Source organism: Ciona intestinalis, chromosome 2 (genome assembly GCF_000224145.3).
Source record: "Ciona intestinalis chromosome 2, KH, whole genome shotgun sequence".
NCBI lineage: Eukaryota > Metazoa > Chordata > Ascidiacea > Phlebobranchia > Cionidae > Ciona > Ciona intestinalis.
Genome location: NC_020167.2, coordinates 1,673,463 through 1,697,943, shown reverse-complemented (window position 1 = coordinate 1,697,943; position 24,481 = coordinate 1,673,463). Strand labels below are relative to the sequence as shown.

Below are 24,481 nucleotides of genomic sequence, written 5' to 3'. Positions count from 1 at the left end.
TGTGTCCAACCCGGTCCTAAATAACTGTACATGGGTTAGTTAAATGGGATGATTGGCAGTTGGCACCCTGCATTAATTTAAAAAGTTAGCGTATCTTTATATTATTGGTAAGTAATATTTTCACCAATCACCATCGCTAAGAATACAAATTAAACATATATATTATACCTTTCAACCAATTCAGTATACTCAAATTTGCTGTAACATTTATCGCTTTCCAAATTTGACTGGAACCACAGAAGTTTCTCAACAATTGAATCAAGCCTTGATGCTCGTTCCTTTGCTTTGTTGAGCTTTAAGTTATGTCTGCGTGACTGCTGTACTATGTTTAATGCTGTTCTACTGTTGGGGTGAAGCAGTTTCGTACTTCGTTTCGTTTTTACTTTCGGCTGTTAAAATATAGTATATGAATAAATATGATGAATTATAATAGCGTAGTATTTACAATATAACTTACCATTTCTCGTCTTAGGAGTCGCGTGCTTTTGTCACCGAGTAAATTATTATCATAACAACTTTGTAAACACCACACATGTCCTTACAGTGTTGCACGGAGAGTTATAAAGCAAACTACACAGTCACGTTATATAATTCTTTACAATAAGTTGTTACATTAAAAAATGTAAAACAATTGGCAATCGCGGTTGATTATTTCTGGTATGTTCTATTTGAATCTGACCACGCTTAGGTTAACGTGTGCTAAATATTTTTATTGTCAAAAAAACACGACATAAAAACACTGAAGCACAAATGGTTGTATTTTTGGCAAAATTTTAGTTAATCAATAAATTTGCACATTTACGTTTAAGGTTTGCTGTCGTCTGCTGTTTCTGCTCTGTGGTGGATCTTGTAAAGTATGTAAGTAATATTTTATGTGTTATTGTTTTACTAGGCAGTTTTTCATTTTAAATAGATTCCCTAAATCCTAAATTTGAGTATGATTCGGTAAATTATAACAAATTAAATATTATACGCCTATATTTTATATTGTTTCACCATCGGATACTGCAAATTAATTTTACCATAAATGTATCTATCGTAATTACTTTAGCTGGTGGCCTGTGTGAATTTTGATTCAAAGTTGTTTCTTTGGCCTCACCTTATGCAAGTCAGGTGAATTAAGGTGACGGAGCATTTCCTCATTTTTAAATTTAATTTTCAACACAGCACTTTTTTCACTATAAAGTTATAGAGTAAGTATCATTAGTAAGGTCTAAGAAATTCGAAAAAATGTTTTCAATATTAATATTATAAGAAAAGTATAAATTAAAGAATTTACCCGTTTTGTACTTTTGTTAGACATCCAACAATGACAGAAAATATTACTTGTTCTTTGGAGACTGGAAACCTAATCATTTGCAATGGAGTGACTTATAAACCTGAAGTAGTACTAACATATCATGATAAATTGTTCTGGATATATCTTGGCATTTATGTTGCGCTCGTTTTAATAGCTGGATTAATGAGTGGTTTGACTATGGGACTTTTATCATTAGATTTAATGAGTTTAACAGTCTTGTCTACTGATGGAAAACCTAATGAACAGAAACACGCAAAGCGAATTTTACCTTTGGTTAAAAGACATCACCTGCTGTTAGTTACGTTACTGCTTTCTAATGCAGCAGCTGTGGAAAGTATGCCACTCTTTCTTGACAAGATTTCAAATCCCATAACTGCTATTGTTGTATCAGTCACCGCTGTTTTAATATTTGGAGAAGTTGTACCACAGGCTTTGTGCACCCGGTATGGTCTTGCAATTGGATCTACCTTATCTCCTCTTGTATATGCGCTGATGTTTATTACACTACCCATCTCATGGCCACTAGCCAAAATTTTGGATTGTGTTCTGGGCAAAGAACATACCACCTTCTTTCGAAGAGCAGAGCTAAGTGCACTGGTTTCTTTGCACAGAACTGAGGGACAAGAAAATGAAGAACCTTTAACTGCAGATGAGGTCACTGTCATCAAAGGTGCACTTGCTATGAGAGATAAACAAGTAAAGCAAGTGTGCACGCCAATGGAAAGCGTGTTTTCTTTAGATGTGAATGGTGTAATGGACCAAACCACCATGAATTTACTTTTGAGCAAAGGCCACTCCCGTGTACCAATCTATGAAGGCACCCCTGATAATTTAATCGGTCTAATCCTCGTCAAAAATTTAATTAAAATTGATCCTGATGCCAATTTACCAATCAGGGAAGTGTTCGAAGAGCACAAGCGTCCTTTGCTGAAAGTTCCACACTCCACAGGCCTCTTTGATGTTCTCAATTTATTCCAGCTTGGAAAAAGTCACATGTTTATTGTGGTGAGAGAAAACGAAAGCGGCAACACTGCTGTGGCTACTAAGCTTGAACCTGAGGACGAAGTAATTGGTTTGATTACCCTGGAAGATGTGATGGAGGAACTAATACAAGAAGAAATAGTTGATGAGACTGATGTGTATGTTGATGTGCATAGAAAAATTGAAGTTGCAAAATCTCGACGTCAATTGCTCTCCACTAGCTCCAATAAGTTTGCGCGTCAAAACCCAAAGTCAAACATCACTGATGTTAATGTGGATTCTGCAGATGATACACAACCTTTGTTGAGATAAATTATGTTTATTTTTCCAATAATATGCAGATAAAAAAATCCGATATTAATATATATAACAGCTAACATGATTGTATTGTGCCCATATGTTTTTGTGTAAGAAACCAATAACCATGCACTGGAGGATAAAATCATCTAGAATTTTGGGTATATGGGGTCTGCAATCAAATATCATAAACTTAGTTTTAAATTACCACTAATTAATAATTAATATTTGTTATTTATATAGATATATTACAAATTAGAACAATGTTGTTTTCTTCCTTCATTTCTGTTTAGTTTTAAATTAAATGTAGTGCATGGTTATTATACACAGGGGTCTAAATTCATGGTGTAGATTTTATAGGTTCCATGAAAACAGACTTTATATCAACTTTACATTTCCAAAAAGATTCACTGTACCACTGTTGCTAAGTTGGATTTTTCTTGTTTGTTTTACTTTATTCTTCACTATCTTTGTTGTCAAATTAAGTGAGGCTTAAAATCAAATGCAGCAACTTGTTGGCAAATCATGAACTTGATTATTAGTTCATTATATTTTATTTAACCTAGGTGACAATATGAAACTAAGACGTTTAAATAATTAACAAACATGTAAATTGAAACTGATGCAATATTACCCAATGAATTCACTTTGTTCAACACTCCAATGAATAGAACAGAATTACATGAAGCTGCATTGAATGGTCGACTTCTACAGCTTCGTAAACTGATTGATCAGGTATAAAGTGATTTATTGCTACATTACATTGTGTAGTCTTTTCCAAATACACAGGTAAAAATTATAGATAAAGCGGGGTAGAAAGTTAAGCTTAACAACAGCTTAATCTACATTCACTTTATAAAGGTTCTTTATGTCCATATTCAAACATTAAAGAATACTTTTCATGTGACACTGACAGTTATATATGTACTGTACCTACATGTATATACAGGTATCTTTGTTGTTGTTCATTAGACAGAAAACGTGAATCTATTGGATGAGAACAACCTCACACCTCTACATGAAGCATGCATTAACGGGAAATCTGCTTGTGTGAAACTTCTGTTAAGCGCCTTTGCAAACGTAAGACGAGTTGTCACCATATATTTGATGTAAATTAACACTGGATCACAGTCACAACTTTGGAACGCATTACACAGTGCTATTCACAATATCCAAATATTATTTTGACAAAATCCAAATATTAAACATAAGTCTAAGACAAGGCTTCGGCTACCAATTTTTTGAAACTACATTGAACAAAACTTTTGTAAGGGTAGTGGTAAAACGTACAATAGGCGTACAGTTTACCTAGTAACAGTTAAAACGGTTTGTGAACCTCCGGCAAGAGACCAAATCAAATACCAATCTATTGTTGCTTAGCGGTTAAGAAGCACTGCATTACAGTGTAAGCATACAACTGTCAGTACAACAAGAAAATTTTTTACCTAAATACTAAAATAGGTATTTAAACAAACAGTGTACAGCAATTAAACATACTTTTTGGTAATAGTTTTTTTCAGGTATATAATAATGATAGATAAAAAGTGTTGTTTATGAGAAAAAGATATGGTTATTTACAGCCAAATGTAGAGGATGTTTGTGGAAGGACACCTCTGTATTTTGCATGTTGGAGAGGATGTTACAAATGTTGTGACCTGCTTTTACAAAAAGGTGCTACAGTAAACAATGAAGCATGTATATTGGCTGCTATTAAATGTGGTAAGTTGAAATGTTTACCTGCATGGTTTACATATTTATCAATCAATGGTTTAAAAAGTATATTATTAGTTTCCTATTTGTTGTTTTTTTTTATCCAGGATCTAAACCTTGCATTGAATTGCTCATTAAATCAGGGACAAAGGTTACCACCTCATGTTTGAATGCAGCATGTAGCACAGATGTAAAGATACTGAAAATGTTATTACTTGCAAGTAAGCAGTTTCAACATATATTATGGTTTCCTGTATATGTCATAATAATTTAAATGGAGATTGGAAACCAGAAAAATTAATTGTGTACTGCAGGTGCAGATTCTATTGAATTTGTAAGCAGTGCATTACAACATGCCATACATTTAAAGCAACCCTGCCATGTCAGATTGCTTTTAAAATTTGGTGCCAATCCATTCATTCATTTAAATGAAGAAACTGCAGTTGACAGGCATGAGTGCAATGCAATCTTAAATGCAGCCAAAGGTAAATTTTACATTACGCTTACCTCGAGTGCATAGCATGCATTTCTGTAACTTAATTGGTATTTTTTTAATGTGTTTAAATTTAACCATTTTTTTAATCACCAAGCTGGAGCTTAAATTGTATGACACCTATTAGTAAGTTTAAATGAAATATTCAGATCACCCATGCAACTTAAAAGATCTCTGTCGGATTTGGTTACTCTATTACTTTCATTTGCACAACAAGGATGTCGACCAAATGATCAACCTACCTCTCCCGCATGCTATTAAACAATATGTCATGTTTGTTGTTGATGTTTAGTATGCACAAGACAAGTTATTGTTGATTTATCAGGAAGTGCCTATTATTTACATATCATGATTTACCATTAAGGTATTAACGGTAGTTACAGTAATTATATTATGTGCAATGGAAAAAAGATGTGCTTGTGTCACTATAGGAAATTTTAAACCTAAGCGCAATTGCACTTCACTGCTGTTTAAAATGTTAATGAAGTAATTTAGATATTACATTACAATAAAATCATCTATTTCTGGCTAACTTCAGTTGTTTGTCAGTCTCTTGGAAAATGAATTGGAACCAACTTTTTTCTTAAACCTTCTGCAATAGTTAAATTACATGCAGCAACTATTCGTCGAGCCATTAAATCCATTGGACCTCCTATAAAGGTAAACAATTCAAATACAGTTTCGTTTAACAACAATATGATATTTTCACATGTTAATCGGAACGAAGTATTTATGCCTGGAGCATTAAAACATTGCAACTGCAAAGCATAGGTTTGTCTTGCACTAACCTTCTGTGTCGATGGTCACACCACCAGCCTCTTCCAATATGATCGACGCAGCACAATAATCCCAACAGTGGATACCAAATTCATAATAAGCTTCAGCCTGTGCAGAAGCCACTGCACAAATGTTTAGAGCTGCTGAACCCATACAGTGAATGCTGAAACATGGGTGTTTTGCATCAATAAACCAACTGAAAAGTAGCTTAAGCTTCTTTAAAGTGGGCTTGTTAGAACTGCAGTAATTTGGCATTTTTATATAATATCTTTAAACGAATATGCAGATTTTTGAGGTTGTTGCCAGTAAATGGTTAAAAAGGTAGCACTGATTCATTTTTTGTTTATGCAAAAACAAAATGTAAACTTACGAATGAACAGGGTTTAGAACAACTGATGACATGTTTTTAAGCACAGTTTCCACTGTAGCAGGATCCCTAGCTGAACCAAACTCTGCCATAATAAGAGACTTGGAAAGATCTTAAAGAAAATGGAAGTGTAACCAATTAAGGGAAGTATTCATATAATAGCAATGTTAATACCACTTTCGCTTGACACAGCCAGCTTTTTCCCGTTACTAAATGCTCCTTGGCCCCTTATGGCTGTAAACATTTCATCATTTGGGACATTGTATACAATTCCAAGTTTTACTGTTTTGTTCACACAAAACCCAAGACAGACGGCAACATAAGGATATCTGAAAAATATTATCACACCATTAAGACATATTCAGTAAAAAAAGCCAACTTCAAACTATAATGCATATAAATCGGTGCTGTGACAAAGTGGTTAGCACACCTGCCTCTAACCAATAAGTATGGGTTTAAGGCCCGTCACTGCTACCATTGTCAGCAACCAACAAATCAGTCCTTTGACAAGACACTTAACGACAATTGCTCGAACCCAGTGGTCCACTAATGGGTTGTCCAAATTATCAGCCACACATAAAAAAAATTAATACCCACAAAGTAACATACATGGTAACTCTTAGGTGGCACGAAGTGTATAAAACAGAACACCTGTGTTACAACAACTGTCGTTTTCCCGCGACGCGAGGATAAAGTAAAGTTACATTCATTCAGCACACTTACCGATGGACAAAATTAGTTGTTCCATCAATAGGATCAACTATCCAGGTTGGATCATCTGTGAGGTTACACTTCAAACCACCAGCAACAGATTCCTCACCAATGAACCTAAAGGATCAATGTAGATTTTTATATAGTTTTAAGAAAGAAATTGTTTGTTGCATACATGTGCTAAATTGTAGTTATTAAGCGTTTCTATGCTAATTTTTTCAACACCTGATATAGAATGGTGTTTTTCCATACATAATATTTTTGCTAGGAAAAGAAGAGTTACCAAAAACTACAGATTTTTATTTAAGTAAAACCATACTTATGTGAAGGGTAAGTTTCCTTAATTGCTTTTATTATCATCTCTTCAACTTGCTGATCAGTTTCGGTAACTAAATCAGCACAACCCATTTTGTGTTGAATGTTTTTTGGTTGTTTAAATGCATCCAGGATAACCTGAAATGAAGCAATGGCGTATTGTATCATTAAAAAATCAATAAAAAATTGTGTATGGACATATAAGGACTTATGTTTACTGTTTAACTTACTGATCCTACAGTCCTTGCCAGTCCTGTTCCAAAAGTAAGAATTTCTTCTAAATTAACAGCAGCCATTTGTTTTCACGTTCTGGTACTATATTATAGCAATCTAAAATGTTTCCTTTCCTCTCTGCAAAATAAATATGTGAATATAATGTAAACGTACCTTATTCTTTAGTCTTTACCAAATGGTCTTTTTAACAAATCCTAAAATTCCTTTGTTTACCACAGCGGGGTTTTCCCAGAACGTTTTTCGCGAATACTTTTTTCACTTTTTAAAACGACATGACGTCATGACAAAACATTGATGTATATCTATTGGACCGTGAGTTTTCTAAATAATGAATGCAAAGGTAAACGATATAATAAACGAACTGCTTTTATGCATTCACCAATAAGAGTGTCACAAATTTAATAAAAGTCTATTTTTTTCAAATATGTTTTAGTTGATTGATTTGATTTTGAACCACGAGACTTTTCTTTTTTTCTTTTTTTTGCTAATCATTCATACGGAACGAAGACAATCGCGCGATACAATCGTTCATTATACATATACACTTGAGACAATCACACCGTCTTGAGACAATAGAAAGGTTGAGGTTGTTCTTCTTTTATACATTTGCAAAGCTTTTCTGTGGGTGCGCTGTTGTTTTTTGGTCGGCATTTGCGCCTTTGGTTCGTGTGTTAAGTTATCCGTCTTCCCTTTTTTGTTCATGGTAGTGTAACTTTTTATAAACATTGATACACAGCAGTGGTATAGTTTTGCCTGGTGGTTTCTGCTGACGTATTTCGAAGTAAAGTAGTCACGTTTGTCAGTAGATGAAGGTGGATATTTAAGAAATAACTGGTGGACTAAGAGAGTAGAATGCTTCAATGCTTGGACTAGAACCATAAAACTCTGAAAAAAGTAAAAATCTGTAGATTAAAGAACTAAAGAAGTCACCAACATTATACAACTGAAGTGTGGCAAAATGTACCAAGAAAGTGAAATTCTGTACTCATCAGACCAAGACATCAACAATGGTCTCAATTCTGAAAAGGTATCTTAATATTAATATATATATATATAATCAAGATTTTGTAAAATAAAATGCATTTGTTATTTACGTTTTATTTCCTAATTTTTATTAACAATTTTTATAAATTAGCTGCCCAGCCCGGAACTGCCGGTACAGGTGATGGTATATTCTGTTATTGTTGTGAATGTTGTTGTAACATAGTGAATCTTATTTGATAATTTCTAAAAAAAATATTTTGTGTTGTAAGTTAAGAATAACATGGAAACATGCAATTTATTTTAGATGATCCTTTGGGTAACTTGTTCAAAAATGCATAGTATGAGACACTTTAATAATGTAGCAGCATTGTAAAAAATACTATGTATATAATATGTCCTGTAGGCTGTAATATTGATGTATTTACTATACGTTGGGTGATGGGTGTCAAAACTGTTGTTCTGCAAGTGCATGCAAAAAGTTGAAATCCCACAACAAAATATAACTTAACCATTACATCTGCAGGTGCAAGCAATGGCGAACAGTGTGTATGGTGAATTCAAGCGAATGATGGGAACATATGGGGAGGAGGTTATAAAAGAACTCATGCCACTTATTGTCACAATATTGGAAACTTTGGACCGTTCCTTATCCGAGTGCAATGGTAAGAATATGGTGTTTTAATGAGACTTAAATGTTATTTTATATCCTGGAAGTGGTAAAAATACGATAGACTTCAAAATTCGACATGAAAATATACAATGGGCTAAGCTTTTGGGTAATTTACATGTTTTGAAAGTTTAAAATGTCTTAATTAAAAATTTAATAATGAATATATCAATGAATGTATTGGATTTCTCCTTTATTTACCAGCTGGTATTAATATTGTAAGGTGACAACCTGTAATATATATATGTGTAATGTTGATGTAATAATCCCCTACTTGTACCTCTCATCATAATATACACTCCTGATATAGGGTAGATGTATTGATCATATATTGCATTGCTAAGCATCTGTTTCCAACTATTATATTTTACACACTGCACATAGAGCTATAGTAAAGGTGTAAAATTGGATTTGCTTGTTCTCTTTCTTTCCCATTCATAAATTATGAATATCCCTTTTCCTTATCTCATTTACAGTGTGTAAGCATTGAAGCTTCATCTTGTGCTCTTACTGGTAGTACATCTAAAACTACCTTTAAAGTAAGCGTTAACAGAATCTTGTAAGCTGTTTGTTTATTACACATGCATTTCATGATTAATAATAATAAATAATAAATGTTATTTCATGCTTACAGCGACTTACCAAGCAATAATCTATACTTTGTAAAAAGCATGCACCAAATAACACAGGACATGCATTTTATCATCGCTCTAATTAGTGTTAGTACAATTATACAAGCTTTGGTTTCTTTTGCATTTAAACAGATTCAAAAACAGTTCACCTTTATTTTTAAAATTATAGTCTGGTGTAGCATGTCAAAAACTGTCCATAAGGTATATATGTGTTGGGACAAGACATATAAAGCATATCTTGCTCATATCTGCCATTTCAACACCTCTACTGTGATTAAATTTAGCTCCCAGTTTCAGTATTTTCCAAAAATAAAACAAATATTCTCCTCCTTGCCCCAGCCAATGCTGTTGAAGTGGAGATGCTGAAAGATGACAACGAGCAGTTAGCAACACAATATGAGCGTGAAAGACAACTACGAAGACACGCTGAACAGCAGTTAATGGAAAGTGAAGACGTAAATGAAGCTGCAACGAGAGAAATCCGTGCAAAAGCTGATGCTCTTGAAACTGCTACGCGACATTTAGAACTTAAATGCAAAAATTACACAGATCAAGGTAATTAATTATCTGGTATTGATATGTAACTGTTTTTGTTAAGAAAGTGGAATTGTAATGGAAGTTTTCTATTTTTATATTTTCATATATAATAACATTTCTAAATTCCTTATACCCTAGACCTACAGTATTTATATGTTAAAAAAATCTATCATAAATATAGTAATTATATATACATATACTTGTACGTTGAGTGTATAAATATGTTACTTTTTCAGTTGAAAGACTTCAAGAAAGAGAAGCTGACCTTAAGAGAGAATACACAATACTTCATGAACGCCACACTGAGGTAATTCTTTTACATGAACTTATGTTTTGAAAAAATCAATTTATTGGTTTTCCAATCTGCATGGGCCAACATAACAGAATTTTGACAGAATTCATGTAAGATTCAATTAAAATTATTCTTGCTATTATTTTTTAGTTTATTATCAGCTGCTTATGTCACGCTTTTAATAAAAGGAGGAAAAGTGTTTCAATAATTTAAATCCTGATGTTTTTTTAGATGATCCAGTCATACATGGAACATATTGAGAAGACCAAGGTTCTTCAGCAGCAATCATCATATAATGAATTCTCACAAAGTCCAAACAAGTATGTGTCTATACGTTTTAATCGAATACATAAAGCACTTTGTTTTGTCTGCTGTGTGAAGTGTGAGAAATAATATTGTAGTGAAAAACATGTTTTGGGTGTAAATGCTAAGTGGAACTCTTGTAAGGATAACCTAAAACTTAGTTCCAGGTCACTGCATTGTTAAGTTGATACATAATTTGATACACAGCCCACAATACTTAAAGGGACTCACATTGTTAATCATGAGTGCAATCGAACTGTGCTTGTAATTGGATAGTTCCCATTAAAAAGGGATTTAAACCTTGTTAATTACATACACAGTCACGCCTATACTAGCCTATTCAATGACTGCTCAACAAGTAAACTGCTTCCAGTATGTTTTAACTTGACATATTTTTTATTTCCAAGCTATCTCCCTTGGTACAGGTAACTCAGCATGAGATTGTATTGTTTACTTTGCTGCGTTCGTTAAATTTTATTAATTAATTTGTTTTCTGGTGGTGAAGTGGTCTATTGGGAGTAGGGGAAGATCTTGTTTACAATTGATGTACTGGTTCAAAATTTATTGGCAGTTTTACTATTGATGTGATGAATAATCAAACAGACCCATTTTAAAATACATTGCAAGCCACATGTTTTCTAGTCATTAGTTCAGTTTTTAATGTTTTTGAAAAATACATTTTAAGATGAAAAATAAATAAATATATATATCTCTATATATATATACATATTATATTTAGGCCTACACCATTGCAAATTTTGTTTTAAGGCTTACTACATTACTAAGTATATGTAACGTAATATATAACCATTTTTGTTGACTTGCCTATTTAGTTGCTTATTTATTTAACATTTAGAACTGAAATCATTTGCTTAATCTGACCTACTTTAATCCAATGGTGTTGTCAGTTGTGCTTAATCAACTTTTAATTAAGGACTAATGGAAGTTTACACACAACATACAAATACAGTCTATAATTTAACCCAGAAAGAGACACATACACATAGTAGATAGTATAATAGGTTCACAATATGCAATGGTAAATATTATGGTACATATTAATAAATTTACAGTATGCCATGTTGTAGGACCTCAACACCACAGAGAAAGAGATAAATTTATACAAAATGAATTTCTTCTTACATATATACTTTTTTTGTGACAATCAACTAAATTTACAGGAAGGAGTTTCCACGCAGTGTTGCAACCCCATCACCTTCCGGATCATCCGAGTTTCCTCCATTCTCTGCATCGGATAACAATCAGAACGTTGTCCTCACCCCTATCGCAACACGGCCTGATTACGCATCAACACCCAATGCTGAGCGATCAAACATTAGCATCAAGGTATATATATTGAAAAAAATACAAATTTTAGATTTTAATTTTCGAAGATTTTAATTTTCGAATCCTTTTTCCTCCAGAAAAAAGTTCTAAAGTCAGTTCCAGTTATTTCATATTGAATTTTTTTTCCTTTAGGACGAAATTCCAAAGTCTCTTCCAATCACCCCGAGCACTCCATCTTCATCTGAGGACAAATCTTCCCAACCAACATCCAATGAGGAGCAACCTCCTCATGAAGTAATGGGTAAGATGAAAACCTTTACTTGTAAAAATAAGAACCAATACTATAGGCCTATAGGTGTTGTAAATTAAAACATACAACCAGGTTGGGAAAGTTTTTTATCATGGTCGGGCTGTATGCTAATAGTATAATTTTTATTACCCTCATGGCTTATTTCATTGAGCTGTAATTTAAAACATAATGTAAAAAGCATATATATATATACAGACAGTATGAATACAATTGATTTGATGGTATGCTATTTTTTACTGTAAAAGATAATGTATTGATTCATGTTGAGTACTACATAGCCTACGCACTTTCTCTATACCAATTTTAACAACAAAACTCAATGTATACAAACCAGTCAAGACCAAGTCACAAATTTTCATTTTTGATATGGCATTTTTTACCTTGAACTTACAAAGTGGGGAAAAAGAAGTTAACCAACCAAACGCAAACCCCTCAAGCTCAAGTACCAGCCAGGGCAGTGAAAAAGTTGCACGAGAAATCATTGCATCAGATGACTATGACTAAACAAACAATCAGCCAAGCAGCTAACCTTTATAAGGAGCAAGTAACTTGTGTGGGGAGCAAAGTACAACAAACCACAGAACCAACAGAAACTGACGCTCTGGATTTAAATGTGGCTTTAATAAATGAAACAGTTCGACATGAAGTACAGGGGGTTGCCAAAGAAAGTATTGGACAAGGTTAAAGAGCGAGATTTTGGTTATTTAATTCAAATATAGAGTTAAACCAGCCTTGCAAATTCAAACAGCTAGCACAACCAATTAATTTCAACACTTTGGAAATTCCTATTCCTAAGTTTCAAACCCAGCCCTGCCCAGCATGTCAGTTAATCAACCATGTGTGTAATTACACTGCTGTAAGATATGGAAGCTGTTAGTTTTTTCTGCCCCTCCAATTGCATTGCATCTTCCCAGCATAATCAATGAGGTTTCAATTATTCATGCCGCCTTACGTCATACGTCATGACAAAGTCGTACGATATCGTCCCATACCATATTCCCATGCCCACTATAGGAATTGTTAAAGCATATAAAACAGCCCTACAATAACTCTCCTTGTTTTATCTGAGCCGCATTTGATTTCCTGACTTAATTTTAGCATTGCAAATCAGATTGGTTTAATTAGGAAGCAATCCTTGTGCTAAATTTGTTTCTACAGTGTTTATGTAATTTGATTGAATTCATGTTAAGTAATTTTGCCTTTCGTGTAAAATCTTTGCTTTAATTTTGATGTCCACAGTTTCTTACTTTTAACTTTTAAAAAAGGCAAAGTATGCTTTTAATAATCCAATTTTTTTTTACTTTGCAAAAACAATGATCGACATTTAGTACTACTAAGTACTAAGTATTAACATTCTTAATTTTAGCCGATAAACTCTAGTAGTAAGCGAATCACATTGTTACACTAAAAATATCCCATTGTAAACGTAAACCTTACATACTTCTATACATAATTCAAACAGTAACAATTTCCATTGTGACGTCACAGATGTGGGATCCCCGTCAGGAGAGAGTGAGGGGGCAGGTTGGGTGAGTGACGAGGTGAAAGTTATGTTGCAAAACGGAGAGTTTGATCTTGAAAACACACCACTAGATGGCAGTGGAGATTACACATCGGATAAGCCAGAGTTGGAAAGGTGGGGGTTTAGATTTATGGATATTTGTTGTTGGGCATAACTTTATACATTGATTGAAATGCTCATAGTATTATATGAATATGATGTTCCATATTACAGTTATATCCAGTATAATCTTTTAAAAAAAATATTTTTTTATGCACACCTTACTTTTCATAATATGCATAACAAAAGCATTATGTTCTGCAGCACTGGGATTGAAAATGCCGCATTTGAAACCACGGTCAATGAAAGCTCACTTTACGCTGAGTTGTCGAAACAAGATCTTGGAGATGTTGACGAAGGAGCTGATATTCTTGGTAACATTTTACTCTGTTTAATAAATTAACACTTTTGATTTCCAGAATTCAATCAAATATTACATAATTACTCTTTTAGTAGCTCATTTGGTATAAAAACAAAGCATGTTTCAGCTGTTTTGTCTGATATACGGGCAAGAGAGTCTTGCTGGATGGCAGGCAAAATGTTGGAAATACACCATGCTTTATACCAGATTAGCAGCTAAAGGAATATTTACATCAGACCTGGTAGCAGAAGTAACAAACATTACATATGCTATAATGCTAGTCACACTGCCGTTAATAGTATTTCACTGGTTGTACCTGGTGTGAAAGCTAATTTAGTTAAACGATGTGTATATTGTATAAATTAATTCAAAATCTTTTTTTTTAATTTTTTACACACCAGTGACACCACGTAAGCCTGTTAGTCCTAATTACATGTGTAATAAAAAGTCTTTAGAATTTTTTCACATGCCAAACAGATCAGTTAAGTCCAATCACACCATTGGGAATTAGTGGTACAGTTTTGTAATTCATTTAAATGTCAATATGCTGCTGTTAGAAGCAATTAGAAGTCACTTATTTTTTGTTCTTTTTGTGCTGCTTACAATTTGGAACAGACATGTATGAACCAAATAACCCATTCTCTGGATGCCTCGTACAAGATAACAACTTTACTGAGTACAGTGGTATGCTACATGTGCAGCAATTGTTATCCGTGTATTGTTGTCTGTTTATAAATATATTACTAGTAGTAGTACAAGTTGTCTAACCATGTGCAATACACAGTGTTATGCATGTAAAACCACAACTAATTACTCAAAATATGAAATGCTGAATATTTCATATTGTCTGCATTGTATTTGATCTTTTGATGTGTCCCAGAAATCTTTTTTTTTTTCACATGTGTATTTATTATATGTATATATTATATATATTCATTAAATTATTTTTTTATAATTTGAAAAAAATAGGATATAGGTACAATATGAACATACACTAAAATAATATGAGTCATATTATATGACCATAAAACAGCTAACACCTTGTTAAAAATAACAGTAAACTTACCAGTAAACTTGACAGTAAACTTACTTTCTTAATTGCAACTTTGGGTGATACACTTTTCAAGCACATTATGTCACTTTATCCCAATATTTGTGTGTCTAGTCCTATATAACAAGAATGACTAATAAGTACACATAATTTTGGTGTGTAGAACCTCTTCTTATTTATGTTCCATGTAACTACATAATGTTAAGTGTTGTGTCAACACAGGGATGAGCAAGGAAGTGGAGAACCTCCTACATGAGAATACTAAACTGCTTGCTACTAAGAATGCACTGAATGTTGTTAAGGATGACTTGATACAACAAGTTGATCAGCTCACAACACAACACACTATCCTTAAGTAAGTGCTTTTATTCAGGATATGTTATATGATTGTTAGGAAAATACTTCTACTATTACAAACTATATTGTTTTATATGCCATCTTGGACACTTTTTTAAAAGCAACAAGTTTAACTTTATAGTAAGGAGTTAACCATCAAAAAAGCTGGTAAAATATTTCTAATACCAAAATGTGTGCAAAGTTGTCAAATCCACTGTTCATTGAAAACACCTTAATCTATACAAGTCAAGACTAACTTTCATTTATTTATTTGTATTTACCCACTCTATTGATCCTACGAACATCTTAGAATTTGGATTCCTTTTTTTCTGCCCAAAATTAATTTTCTGAGGTATAAGCTGTTGCTGGCACTCATGTTTTAGGTCTGATTGAGCTCCTCTGGTAATTTGATGTTTGAAAACTGACGTTAGTGGTTGAGCTCCACTAGGGATGCACATTACAGAATAATTAGGTATTCTAAGAAATCCTAGAATACTTTATTTCGAATCTAGAATTTCGAATCTTTTTATATTTATAAGAATAAATAATTTTACCCACATAAGTCAGTTTATTGACTCTTTCATAGTAGCCTTGTTGGATCATGAGCTGTAAAATTTGAATACAAAAGGATTCGAATCTCATGGATTCGAAATTCTGTAATGTGCATCCCTAAGCTCATCACAGATTTAATTTTCTGTGATGTTGACATCGTTATTTACTCCAGGGAGGAGTTGGTGGCTTCCGAGAAAGCAAAAGAAGATTTACAGAAGAGACTTGCTGAGTTTGAGAAGCAACTCGCGAAACTCCAACATGAACTTGATAATGTTGGGAAAGATGGAACGAGGAACTCAACATCCAAGCAAAGTGATGAGGAGGTGAGTAAGATTATTTTAATTTAATGGAATTCAGTTATTTGGCAAAATGACTTCTAATTTTGTAAAATAGTATCATTTTAAAAAATTGTAGACTGCTTTTTGTAAAAATTTTTTGTTTTTTTGCATTCAAAAAATCTCATTGAATTTCTAATCATTTTTTTTAAACAGGAATGGTACATTCTTAAATCACTTCCTAGTATCTAGTAATCTACATTATATAAAATTTGTAATTTTTTAAACCGCTAAAGATTTTAACGATTTTTAAGTTTACAAAACACCACGCAACCGTCATAATAAAATTCCTTTTTTTCATAATTCTCATAATTGTAGGAAGCCTTGCCATTATCTCAGCGCAAGCGTTTCACTCGTGTTGAGATGGCTCGTGTGCTGATGGAGAGGAACCAATATAAGGAGCGTCTGATGGAGCTTCAAGAGGCGGTGAGGTGGACGGAAACTCTTCGAGCATCGAGAAATCATCCGGAAGTTGCTCAACCCAAGATAAAGAGCAAATCAAACATTTTTAATTTGTATGTTTTTTCATTTTGAGTTTTTAGGTAAATATGCGTGTCTGTAAAGCATTTTTTTAAAAGATATGAAATGGAAATTATGTTTAAATGATTGTCTTGGTTTAAAAATGCACTTTATTAATTCTATTATGAAATTCATATTATTCTATTTGTTCATTTTTTTATCTATAAAAGTTTTTAGTTCTCAACCTTTCTCCACCACAATCTTACACTTTATATTAAAACCCTTATTTTCTGCTCCAGTTTCAGCCGACTCTTCACGTCCAACAGTTCGGAGCCTGCCCCCTCCCCACCCCAACCTGTACCCAGCCAACTGGAACCGTACCTTGGTCGCCACGGGAGACGCTCGATCAGCTCCTCCAACGATCTCAACATCCAGATGTCGTATAACGCTCCAACATCCAAAGTGATGCCTCGTTCAAAGAGCAGCTCCATGTCCTTATATGGTCGATCACCCACCATCGACACACTAAGAGAAGAGTAAGTTGGTTTCATCATATTTTCTATTTGTTAAAATTGTTCCAATATATAGTTATGTTTATGTGAAAGGGTATTTATAAATGCCGTTTTTGTAGCATATGATATGAATTTGTGGTCAGCCTATGAAATTTCTATTTAGTTTTAAAGTTTGTAGCTTAACTGAAGATCGTGATATACCAGCTTTGTAATTTTTATTACATACTTTCGGTGCTAGCAGATTTTTTAGGCTTGTATCTCAGTTTCCTGTCTGCTCAAGTCTTGTGTTTGCACTCTAGCAGATTGTTGTCAGTGTATTTGCTTATGCTTGTATGGGCCTTGTTAAAAATCTATTTTGAATGTATTGCATTAAATGCCACCAAGTAAATATTACCTTTAAACTTCACACCATGCATTTGGCTTTAACTATAAATTTCCACCTTTTGCCTGCACCTCACATTCTACCCTCACCTATATCTTTAAACATAGTGTTAAGTTTATGGCTAAGAAGAGCTTACTGTTTAATGAGGAGATAGGGTAAGTGGTGGCCATGCGTTGCCGTGAGTGTGGTCGTGACCAGCTTACAGTGTTTACACTAACCCAGTAAAAGGAAAGACAAAAAATAATGTGCATCACTGTAAGATTTCCAAAAATTACACTAGTCAATAGTTTTTAATATTTAAATTCTTAAACCTACTAAATTGTAAGCAATGGATTTGGTACAAAATTTTAAAGGATATATAGCGAACTTTTTTATAAAAACCTCTGTCCTAAAATTTAATCACTATTTGTCCTAGTTTTTCCCTACATTTAAAGCCACAAAATTGTAATTTGCAAATTGCAATTGAATTTTGTGAAACTTGAGGTGATTTTCCACTTCGCTGGCTGTTTTTAGAGTGTGTGGAAACTTTAAACTTGAAACATTACAGAGTGGATCGGCGTTTGCCGCATTTAAAACATGAAGCTGCAACAAAGAGCAGGTTTAGCATGTGAGGAATGCCACTCATATTTATCAAACCCTTTTTAACATAGAGCATTCTTATTATTCTTGAGTTTTGGGTCTTATTGAGTTGATTTATATTTAGTATATCATGTAGTAGGGTGGGGAGGACGGGACACTTTTGGCGGGAAATATCCTGATGAGGTTTTAAACAATCAAAAAAACGGTTTCTGGCAATTGTAAGAATACGGTCTTATAATTTTTTAAATGTTCTTTGTTTGCTTCCAAATTTGGCCGAAAATAGAATGAAAAGGTGTCCCATCTTCCCCCACACTACTATATATTAGTTCACCAGTGTTCTCTACATGGTATATTTTGTTCACATTTTTATGCATTTTCATCGAATGTGTGCAAAAAGCCTAATAGAGAACACTACCACTAAACAACGTTTGAAACTGCAATGTTGCTTGTATTTGAACCAGATTAAACTAGTTGATTCTGGATTATAAACTACCAAATCATTAACCGGACTTTGATCGTCTGTAATATATCTATTAACTTTGCAAACACTAAATCAATCCTTTCACTTTACCTTGCTGTCAATCATCTACAGGTGGCTTACTAGGCAAGTAAACATGGATGTCTCGTAAGCATTTACTTTGCTTCTGTTCTGTTACTTCTGCTACCAAGCAAAATGTAAATCATTTTTAGCGGCCTATCTGGTATAAAAACGCCTCTATTGTCGGAAACAGATGTTTTTGTACCAGATAAGCTGTTAAAAAATCATTTACTTTGCTTCTGTTCGCCCCTGTGTCATTAGTCTTGTTTTGACGTGTTTCATTCTAATTGATCTTGTGATTCTTCACTATAATCTTACTTGCATTTAACTGGGTGAAATTTACAAATTTTATATAAAATATACGGTAAAGTTTTTTTTACCTTTTGTTTTAAGCCAAACGTTTTGAATACTGGTCTGCAATACTTGCAAAGTGGTAATTATCTTATATATCACCACAGCGTTACAGAGCACCCATACAGCAATAACAATGATTTTATGCCAAATCTCTAGCTATTGCACAAAAATACAAAAACCCCACTTCTTTCCCCCTTAACAGCAATGCATTCTGCAGCAACCTTTTTATTGATTTATTAAACTTAACATCGCATGTTCATATCAAACCTCATGGTATAACCTCATAATTTCTATTTATAGTTAATCAAAAACTATGCGGTTCTCATTATGTTTGAAATTAGCATGTTCGGCATGTAATTTCTTATTTATAACTAAATTTGTTCTCTAAATGTTAAACAGTATTTACAAAACTAGTATTTTTTTATTTAAGTATATAATTTCTGTTTGTTGAATTATTTTTTATTAACATAACTCTTTATACAGTGGAACCCGAGATACAACCAAATACCAGCCACGTGTAAACGACACTGCAAGATTCCAGGTTGGGTATTTTATATCAATTTACCGTTTACGAACATTTGTGTAAAAACCTTTTCAGTCATAAACGCACCTTTTTGCTAAAATAATCTCTCTATTCTTTACCATTCGCTTGTGACAGCCCAAAAAATCAACGAAACTAATTCTACTGACATATGTTTTCTTTACTGACAAATGTTTTTCTTTTTAATGTTTTTTGTTGGTTGTCATTTTCCAAACCCAATAAAACTTGGACAAATAAAAAAAAATACAACACCACTAAATTCCATTTTTTTGTTATACCCAAATAATAAACAAACTTTTCAACCCTCAATATACTCCAGGCTTGTGGATGGAGTCTTCCCAACAGTCCAGCATCACCTAAAGAAGGTTCGCGCACGGTTCCAGTTCCTGTATATTGTGGGCCTATGGTTGATACCAACTCCAATATGAAGGTAGCTACTTTAATACAAGATATATATCCTGCGCATGTAACCCAGAGGTAATGGGCTCAAGGCTCGTTGCTGCTACCATTGTGGGCATATGTATGTGTCCTTGGGCAAGACACATAAAGGCAATTGCTCTAACCCAGTGGTCACTAATGGGTTGTCCAAATTGTTAGCCATACATAAAAATAATAAAAAATAATAACCTAAAAAGCATGGTAACTCGTAAGTTGGCACGAGGTGTATGAACACCTGTATTATAACGACTGTCATTTTCCGGCCAGGCGAGGATAAAGTAAGTTACATTCATATAAAAATGCAGAGAGAAAACTGACTAAAAGGTCACTCAAGGTCGCACCAAATAGCAAGACCCCTTGGTCCAATGCATGTAATATTAAAATGACACCTTTGCACACAAACTCAGCTTATATAAAAACACTGAATCACTCAAGCGTAACATTCAACATAGAGATTGAGATGTTGAAGCAAATAATAAATATATAATAAAATATTAACACAGAGTCGGAATTATTTATTTCTTGTCCGTTTTGTCGTATTTTTTAATTTCATAAATTTACCCATCACTGTACAGTATGTATTGTAGGCTGATATCAGGTGTCAGGTATTCAGCAGAAGATTTACTGTGTGGATGCTTATGCGTCATACTTTGCGCACCTAAATGCGTTTTATATTATAAAATGTGTGAACTCCACAGACAGAACCATTACATAAATTTAAAAAACATTTTTTATTTAATCCTTAGTATAAACTTGATTGTTAAAATCTAAGTTAATCTCAAGTTTCTTTGTCTGTAATAGTGCAAATATTAACTATGTAAGGTACCACCCTAAGTCAATACTTATATTTCACCAAACATCATAAGACAAGTAACATTATGTAACATAATGGTTGCTTAATCAAACAAAACTCCTGTATTTACCATTACCTACCGAGGTAGATATGATGATAAACACTTGAATAATTTTTCCGATATTCAATTATTAAACCTGTGCAAAGTAACCACCATTAACATAGTGAAAATAAATCTAAATGCACACTGTCTCTATTCCAATTTAATTTACTTTAATATTAATATAAATAAGTTGGATAATAATGTGTTTATACTCATTGAACTATGACATGGTTTCTTTGTTTCACATATTTATGCCGCTCATGGCGCTGTGACCATTGTGAGCGTATGTGTTCTTGGGCAACATATTTAACAGCAATTGCTCCAACCCAGTGGTCACTAATGGGTTGTCCAAATTATCAGCCATACATAAATAAATTAATAACCATATATAAAAAAATTAATAGCCATATATAAAAAAAAACTGAAAAAGATCAATTGATGATTGTCTGTAGCAAGGTGATTGTACGGAATTCGCTCTTCTTGTGTCTACCTTTCGTTAAGTTTGTTTATTCCTAATTAACCGTCTTTGTGAACTTTCTTTGTGTCTTAAACATTCGTTTAGTTACTAAACTAAACTTTATTACCTTAATAAATGTCTTGAAATGTGTTTCTCTATCATCTGTAAATCCTAAATTTTGGGAAAAAAATTTCCCTTTTCAGATATGGTGTGCGACTGCCGTGAACATTGCTGATGGTCGAACAAGAGACGGAGGATCGATCGTCGGGACATCGAGCATCTTTTATGATGGGAAGGAGTTGGACACAGTGAAGGAGAGGGAGGAGACAGAGCAATCGGAGGAGAATGGAGATCAGAATGATGTGGTGGACCTCGAGGAGGTGGGGTTGGGATTGAATTTTTAGTTTGTTCCATTTTTTGATGTCAGATTTGGAATATTATTGTGTTTTTTTGCATGGGCGGAGAGGGGGGGGGGGGCTGTTCTAATACAGGATGTTGGAATAGTCACTATGTATTGTTCTAAAACATTTTTTATGTTTATTGATTAAATTGTTCAGACGCAAAATAAGAACGGTCCAAGCCTGTATTAATGCTAACACGATGTCACTTTCTACATTAAGTCATTCATATTTACCTTGTGGATGGTATACTGAAACATGTCTGTTAACAGTGGCGCAGCCAGAAAAAAAATAAGAGGCGGGTTTTAATCAAAAATTGTTTTAATAAAATTTATTTTTGATTCTAAAAATTTTTTTGGGGGGTTTAGAAGGGGATGGGTCGCGACCCCCTAACCCCCCCTGGCTGCGCACCTGTCTGTCAACATAAATGAAAGTGCATACTGACTTTACAAACTCCCCATATACCAGTAGTTCCACCCATGGTGCAAAACTTGTATGTCAATTTGTGTATTGATAAGTTTAGCTGAAACTAAGACAGTTATCCTAAGTGCATATAGCAATTAGCAGATAACAAGTAAAAATGGGATTTAAAAAGAATATAAAATAAAACTTTTCCCAAAATAACTGTTATAAAATAAAACTTTCCCAAATACTCAATCCAGGAACTTGAAACTCAAACCCAGAGCTTTAAGTTTGACGAGAAACGACGAGGAGCACTTAGCTCCCTCGTGTGGATAATATCGGGCGACACTCGGTCGAGTAACGGAGTTTTCGGAGGAAGTAAAGTGAGCGTGATGGATGCAAGAGAACCGAATAAATATCTGGATCAGTTTTCTATTGGAAGCAACGACACACATGTTCTCTGTGTTACCAGTGTACCAGGTTAGTGGAAGATTGCTTGCAATTTTGGTTTTGTTTTTACCTGTGTGTTTTGTTTACACTTAACGGAAATTACCCTAACCCAGTGCCAGTGGTCACTAATGAGTTGTCCAAATTATCAGCCACACACACAAAAAAAGGAAAATTCCCCCAAAATAATCACCCACAAAGTAATATACTTCACTCAGGAACTGGCACGAGGTGTATGAACACCCGTGTTTAGCGAATGTTGTTTTCGGGCCACGGGAGAATAAAGTAAAGGAGTACAAAAAAGTAATGGTATGAATTATGAAAATCATTATAAAATGATTAAATATTATTAGGTGCTTCTATTGTACAACTATTGGTTATATATATGTTTCTTACTGATAATTTAAATATTAGGGGCACTGGAAGAAGATTATTCTTTATCTGATTCGCTTGAAGTTGATTCAATGTACAGCAGTGCAGGTATGTTTGCAACTAACATATATATGACATTGTGTATTTGTTCCAATTTAAATAGTATTCGGGGTCTTAAGTGAGTCTTGCAGTTGTTCGGTGCGTGATTATGAAGTCTAGAACAGCAGTATAGTTGAATATATGTAGTTGAATAGTGCATACATAATAGTAATAATTTATTTGTCTCTTCGATTACAGTAGAGAAAACCCCCTACCTTAGAGAAAGTGACATACTTTGTGTCATGTGAAATTCATGTGGTTGCACTCTTGGTGTTAGGGTTATGTGCCAACAACTCCCAAAATACCAGGTTCCATGGTTTGCCACATCTTCTACCTTGTACTTACATGATAGAATAGTTGACACTGGGCTTTTTGTATTATTCTTTACAAGAATTTCAAAATAAACCATAATAAATGTGACCATTGTTATTCTCTTTGTTTCGTAAAGAATAAATGCTAGAATTAAGAGATAAATGTGGAAAAAAGTCACGCAAAAAAACAACAATAACAACAACAACAAAGAAACTGTTCGACGAAAAAGAATCTATATGACCGCTAACGTGCTCAATAAACCATAATAAATGTAACCATTTTTATTTTATTCGTACCAACTTTAGTAGCACCAATATGTCCTTAAAACTGCACCTGTCAAATAAGTTGTTGCTTCCCCAGGTGACAGCAGCATGCTTGGGATGACGCAATCTCCCACAGAACTTGGATCTCAGTTCCCAACATCATCAAGCTCCCAGGAGGTTGGAGTGGAAGCCACAGAGGATCTTGTGTCTTCCGATGCAACCAACCTTGTAAGAGTAGAAGGTGAGATTTTGGAATGAAAAATGTGTTTCGTTTTAAATTAGATTTTAAAATAAAAAAAAAAAAATTTTAAATTAACTTTTTTTTAAAGTTATTTTAAGTATTATGCTGTTTTTCTTAGTTTTATTTTGACCGTGTGTGTGACACATATGTTAATGTTAAATTGTACATATTAGTTAATACAATTTTTAGTTTAAAGATTTACTGAGGAATTTTTTTTTTAACTATTTGCCGTTCATAATACAAATTGTATTTTCCAGGGCAAAAAAAGTTTTTAAATGAAGAGAAAAATGATACCAGCCCAGTGTCTTCAAGCCCTAAGGTGTGCACATGAACAATTACACAAATTATTATCAANCATATGTGATGACAATAAAACATACTATGTATCTCTCAATACA

At 33.6% G+C, this 24,481-nt stretch overlaps 3 protein-coding genes across 6 annotated transcripts in view; 2 read left to right on the top strand and 1 right to left on the bottom strand.

Moving 5' to 3' along the window:
• The window catches only part of LOC100186844 (C-Jun-amino-terminal kinase-interacting protein 4), a 43,050-nt gene that overhangs the window by 11,767 nt on the left and 6,802 nt on the right, over positions 1–24,481 (top strand). Inside the window, exons 2-27 of the mRNA XM_026840665.1 lie at positions 7,922–8,212; positions 8,321–8,347; positions 8,693–8,831; positions 9,808–10,023; positions 10,242–10,312; positions 10,529–10,617; positions 11,008–11,025; positions 11,782–11,947; positions 12,080–12,188; positions 12,593–12,877; positions 13,686–13,833; positions 14,023–14,132; positions 14,735–14,803; positions 15,393–15,525; positions 16,231–16,381; positions 16,712–16,908; positions 17,152–17,388; positions 18,294–18,353; positions 18,918–18,929; positions 19,701–19,758; positions 20,078–20,188; positions 21,753–21,929; positions 22,610–22,829; positions 23,211–23,276; positions 23,940–24,083; positions 24,341–24,402. Coding sequence (XP_026696466.1) covers positions 8,144–8,212; positions 8,321–8,347; positions 8,693–8,831; positions 9,808–10,023; positions 10,242–10,312; positions 10,529–10,617; positions 11,008–11,025; positions 11,782–11,947; positions 12,080–12,188; positions 12,593–12,877; positions 13,686–13,833; positions 14,023–14,132; positions 14,735–14,803; positions 15,393–15,525; positions 16,231–16,381; positions 16,712–16,908; positions 17,152–17,388; positions 18,294–18,353; positions 18,918–18,929; positions 19,701–19,758; positions 20,078–20,188; positions 21,753–21,929; positions 22,610–22,829; positions 23,211–23,276; positions 23,940–24,083; positions 24,341–24,402 — 3,144 coding nt within the window. The 5' untranslated portion in view covers positions 7,922–8,143. The remainder of the gene's footprint in view (positions 1–7,921; positions 8,213–8,320; positions 8,348–8,692; positions 8,832–9,807; positions 10,024–10,241; positions 10,313–10,528; positions 10,618–11,007; positions 11,026–11,781; positions 11,948–12,079; positions 12,189–12,592; positions 12,878–13,685; positions 13,834–14,022; positions 14,133–14,734; positions 14,804–15,392; positions 15,526–16,230; positions 16,382–16,711; positions 16,909–17,151; positions 17,389–18,293; positions 18,354–18,917; positions 18,930–19,700; positions 19,759–20,077; positions 20,189–21,752; positions 21,930–22,609; positions 22,830–23,210; positions 23,277–23,939; positions 24,084–24,340; positions 24,403–24,481) is intronic.
• Positions 172–5,288, top strand: LOC100178091 (DUF21 domain-containing protein At4g33700). 4 transcript variants are annotated; one of them, XM_026840666.1, is made up of 8 exons: positions 172–389; positions 803–854; positions 1,300–3,313; positions 3,551–3,658; positions 4,159–4,297; positions 4,396–4,509; positions 4,603–4,773; positions 4,931–5,288. In XM_026840666.1, the coding sequence occupies exons 1-3, from the start codon at positions 332–334 to the stop codon at positions 2,591–2,593; spliced, it is 1,404 nt and encodes a 467-aa protein (XP_026696467.1). In that variant the 5' UTR covers positions 172–331; the 3' UTR covers positions 2,594–3,313; positions 3,551–3,658; positions 4,159–4,297; positions 4,396–4,509; positions 4,603–4,773; positions 4,931–5,288. The 4 variants fall into 4 exon arrangements, with proteins under 4 accessions (XP_026696467.1, XP_026696469.1, XP_026696468.1 ...); XM_026840668.1 differs by lacking the exon at positions 172–389 and adding an exon at positions 459–657 and having other exon boundaries at positions 810–854; XM_026840667.1 differs by lacking the exon at positions 172–389 and adding an exon at positions 459–657 and having other exon boundaries at positions 810–858.
• LOC100180551 (inositol monophosphatase 1-like) lies at positions 5,093–7,302 on the bottom strand. The gene is made up of 7 exons (XM_026840670.1): positions 7,182–7,302; positions 6,956–7,089; positions 6,649–6,753; positions 6,100–6,254; positions 5,929–6,037; positions 5,570–5,721; positions 5,093–5,433 (listed from the first exon to the last, which is right to left on the bottom strand). Exons 1-7 carry the CDS (start codon positions 7,245–7,247, stop codon positions 5,327–5,329), a joined length of 828 nt encoding a protein of 275 aa, XP_026696471.1. The 5' UTR covers positions 7,248–7,302; the 3' UTR covers positions 5,093–5,326.

Coding starts and splice junctions, on each gene's coding strand:
- LOC100178091 (XM_026840666.1), top strand. CDS start 332: ATGCTGTTCTACTGTTGGGGTGAAGCAGTTTCGTACTTCGTTTCGTTT. Junction 390..802: donor CGTTTCGTTTTTACTTTCGG/CTGTTAAAATAT, acceptor TTGCACATTTAC/GTTTAAGGTTTGCTGTCGTC. Junction 855..1,299: donor TCTGTGGTGGATCTTGTAAA/GTATGTAAGTAA, acceptor TACTTTTGTTAG/ACATCCAACAATGACAGAAA.
- LOC100180551 (XM_026840670.1), bottom strand. CDS start 7,247: ATGGCTGCTGTTAATTTAGAAGAAATTCTTACTTTTGGAACAGGACTG. Junction 6,038..6,099: donor GGCTGTGTCAAGCGAAAGTG/GTATTAACATTG, acceptor ATTTTCTTTAAG/ATCTTTCCAAGTCTCTTATT. Junction 5,434..5,569: donor TGTGACCATCGACACAGAAG/GTTAGTGCAAGA, acceptor TTACCTTTATAG/GAGGTCCAATGGATTTAATG.